Here is a 3,157-nt window from a genome sequence, read left to right as displayed (position 1 = left end):
ACCGTGCTCACCTCCAAATACCGTTAAGCTGGAGCCGCGCGACCCTCCCGCTCCCGGCCTGGGGCCTCTTGCGCTCCACGCGCCTGAACTTCCTGATCTTTGAATAAAGTCTGAGTGGGCTGCAGCCTCTGTACGCCTCGGTTCTCTTTGTCTGCGACCGTCCCGCGGCGGGGGCGGGGGTGTGGGGGGGTGTTTCTCCTCGCTTTGCAGCAGGGTCCTCTGGGCAGCGGCCAGGAGAGGGTGGGGAAGAAAAGATCAGAGGACGGGACTGCGGCCGGCGCTGCTGCCACTGCTTGGGATTCGCGGACTGCTCCCCACCCGCACCCTGGAGTGCTTTGCTGCGTGCATTCCATGTCCTGCATTTCATTTCAGAGCTCTGCAGATTCTGCTGCAATTTGCTCAAATGCTGAGCTGGTTTTCCCTCTTTACATTTTATGACACACACTTGGTCTGAGGGTTGGTGGGCCTCTAGCTGGGACTTCTGAGCTCCCCCACTGCTATACCTGAGGCTGGGCGGTGGGGGAGGCCGGAGGTCAGGCTCCCCGGAGTCCCACCGAATGCCCCCCACCCATCAAGTGCTTCCCAAATACACACACAATCTAGATGAAGTTGGGGTGAGCAGGCAATTCCCTGGTGGTGCCTCTTCCCCCTGGTGTCACTTCCAGGACACTCACTCTGAAGACACTGACGTTCTGGGGCATTGTGGATCTGGAGGCCTGGTTTTGGGGGCCAGCTCAGCACTTACTGCATAGCTCAGAGGCCCACCAATTCTCTCTCTCTCTCTTTCTCTCTCTCTCTCTCTCACACACACAGTGCAACAGAGAAGAGCCAGGTCCTGGGAGTCAGCACTCCCGCGGGCATCCTCCCGTCATTGCAAGCCCCTAGCCCCGCAGGTGTCTGGTCTGGCAGTCATACAGGCCCGAGTCCCCAACTCCCCGGGTCCAAGAGTCATCCTTGGAAAATAAAATGTCAAGTGTCTGCCTCAGTTCGTGATACTTTCAGCACAGCTGATGGCACGGTGTGAGCTCTTGGTAGGAGGCAGTCTTCTCTTTACTAGTAGGAACAATGAGGGCCTGGGCTAAAGGTGGAAACAAGCCAAATGTCCATCAGGGGATAAATGGATGAACAGAACACAGTCGGTCCGTGCGGTGGGCTAGTCTTCAGCCAGTACGAGCTACAAAGTGCTGACACAGCCCACAGCCTGGAGTGACCCGGAACCATGCTAAAGGAAAGAAGCCGGTCACAGAAGCGTGTGATTCCACTCATATGAAATATCCAGCATGAGGGAACCCACAGAGATGGAGAGCAGACTGCTGCGACTGGAGGAGAGGGGTTCTGGAGTGACTGCTAATGGGGACAAAGCTTCCATGTGGGTTGATGGTAGTGGTGGTGGCACAACACCGTGAAGGTGGTTAAGCACACTGAATTATACACTTCCACATGGCTTATATGGGGGGGGGCGCCTGAGCGGTGCAGTCGGTTAAGTTATCAGACTTGATTTCAGCTCAGGTCATGATCTCAAGGTTGTGTGATGGAGCCTGGCATCAGGCTCCACACCTAGCTTAAGATCCTCTCTTTTCCTCTGTCCCTCTGTCCTCTCTCTCCCCCTCTAAAAATAAAATAAAATAAAATGGCTAATATGGTAATTTTATGTTATATTAATTTTACCAACAAAAAATTTTTTTTAAGTAGGCTCCACAGCCAGTGTGGAGCCCAACACCGGGCTTGACCTCAGGACCCTGAGATCCAGACCCGAGCTGCGATCCGGAGTCGGCCACCCAGGAGCCACTCTCCCCCAATTGTTTTAATGCGCAGAGCGGCGCCTGGCACAGAGTGGGTGCCCCACAGGTATCAGGTACTACTTTGAGATACACCCCTGCATTTAGGAGATGTTCCCTGTCCTGAAAGGAACATCTGCTATGAGCCAGGCGCCTGACATTTGTTATCACCTAATTCTCACAACACCTTCGGGAAGAGGACATTTTAATGTTCCTTTTACCCAATACATGCAGAAAGAGACTCAGAGTCTCGTAACAGGCTGTGCGGGAAGGGAGGGAGACTAAGCGGACCATCAATGTCCAAATCCATGCTAAAATTCAGTGCCCCTAATACTAGCGATAATAATAACAAATTATTACTTTCTATATAGTAAACCCCACAAAAATGGAGCCGCAGGGTGCAAGGCCACGGGAAGGTCCCAGGCTCCGGGACCCCTCAGAACCAGACTCTAGGAGCAGAGGTGCGGCGCCCCCTGGAGGCCGCGGGGGAAATCCCCGCGATCGCGCAGGCGCAGTGACTGGGCGCGGGTCGCGCGCGCGGCTGGACGCAGGCTGCACGATGGTACTGTCCGCCGCGGACAGGGCGGCAGTGCGCGCACTGTGGAAGAAGCTGGGGAGCAACGTCGGGATCTATGCGACCGAGGCCCTGGAGAGGTGCGGGCCAGCAGCCCCCGGCGCCCCACCGGCTCCCGGGCTTTGCGCCCGCCGCTCCGGATGCCGCTTCCCCCCAACTTCCCCCGCGGCCGCACCTCACTCGCCCTTCCTCCCGCAGGACCTTCGTGTCCTTCCCCACCACCAAGACCTACTTCCCCCACTTCGACCTGCGCCCCGGCTCCGCCCAGGTCAAGGCCCACGGCAACAAGGTGGCCGACGCGCTGACCCTCGCCGTGGCCCACCTGGACGACCTGCCAGGCGCCCTGTCCGCTCTGAGCGACCTGCACGCGCACGAGCTGCGAGTGGACCCGGTCAACTTCAAGGTGAGCACGCGGGCCGGCGCGGGACCCGCCGTGGCCGGACGGGGGCGGGGGTTGGACGGCTCGGGCGGGACGACTCCCTCTGCCCGCAGTTCCTGGGCCACTGCCTGCTGGTGACCCTCGCCCGGCACTACCCCGGAGACTTCGGCCCCGCCATGCACGCCTCGCTGGACAAGTTTCTGAGCCACGTGATCTCGGCGCTGGCCTCCAGCTACGGCTAGAGTCGGGGGGACGCGTCGCGGGACCCCCAGCAGCCCCTCCCGCGAGTTCTAGAGTTCGAGTAAAGTCCCCGCGAGAAAGCCTCGGCCAGTGCGCGCGTGTTCTCTCTGGGGATCTGCGGGTCTGCGGGGTGGGGGTCTCGGAAAACCCACCGTGGTTGGACCCGGGCGCCCCCCCCCCCCCCCG

General features: G+C 59.2%; 1 protein-coding gene across 1 annotated transcript; it reads left to right on the top strand.

Annotated features, from left to right (window-relative positions):
- The first annotated feature begins 2,270 nt into the window (after positions 1–2,270).
- On the top strand, positions 2,271–3,054 carry LOC103668446 (hemoglobin subunit theta-1-like). Its single transcript, XM_040635648.1, has 3 exons — positions 2,271–2,432; positions 2,551–2,755; positions 2,845–3,054. Exons 1-3 carry the CDS (start codon positions 2,338–2,340, stop codon positions 2,971–2,973), a joined length of 429 nt encoding a protein of 142 aa, XP_040491582.1. The 5' UTR covers positions 2,271–2,337; the 3' UTR covers positions 2,974–3,054.
- Positions 3,055–3,157: the final 103 nt, after the last annotated feature.

The sequence above is a fragment of the Ursus maritimus genome, unplaced genomic scaffold (genome assembly GCF_017311325.1).
Source record: "Ursus maritimus isolate PB19 unplaced genomic scaffold, ASM1731132v1 scaffold_2, whole genome shotgun sequence".
In the NCBI taxonomy this organism is placed as follows: domain Eukaryota; kingdom Metazoa; phylum Chordata; class Mammalia; order Carnivora; family Ursidae; genus Ursus; species Ursus maritimus.
This window is presented reverse-complemented; position numbering and strand designations above follow the sequence as displayed.

Excerpts from the sequence above, each read along its gene's own strand:
- LOC103668446 (XM_040635648.1), top strand. The coding sequence starts at position 2,338 with ATGGTACTGTCCGCCGCGGACAGGGCGGCAGTGCGCGCACTGTGGAAG. Across the intron at positions 2,433-2,550 it reads GCGACCGAGGCCCTGGAGAG|GACCTTCGTGTCCTTCCCCA; the intron begins GTGCGGGCCAGC and ends TTCCTCCCGCAG. Across the intron at positions 2,756-2,844 it reads TGGACCCGGTCAACTTCAAG|TTCCTGGGCCACTGCCTGCT; the intron begins GTGAGCACGCGG and ends CTCTGCCCGCAG.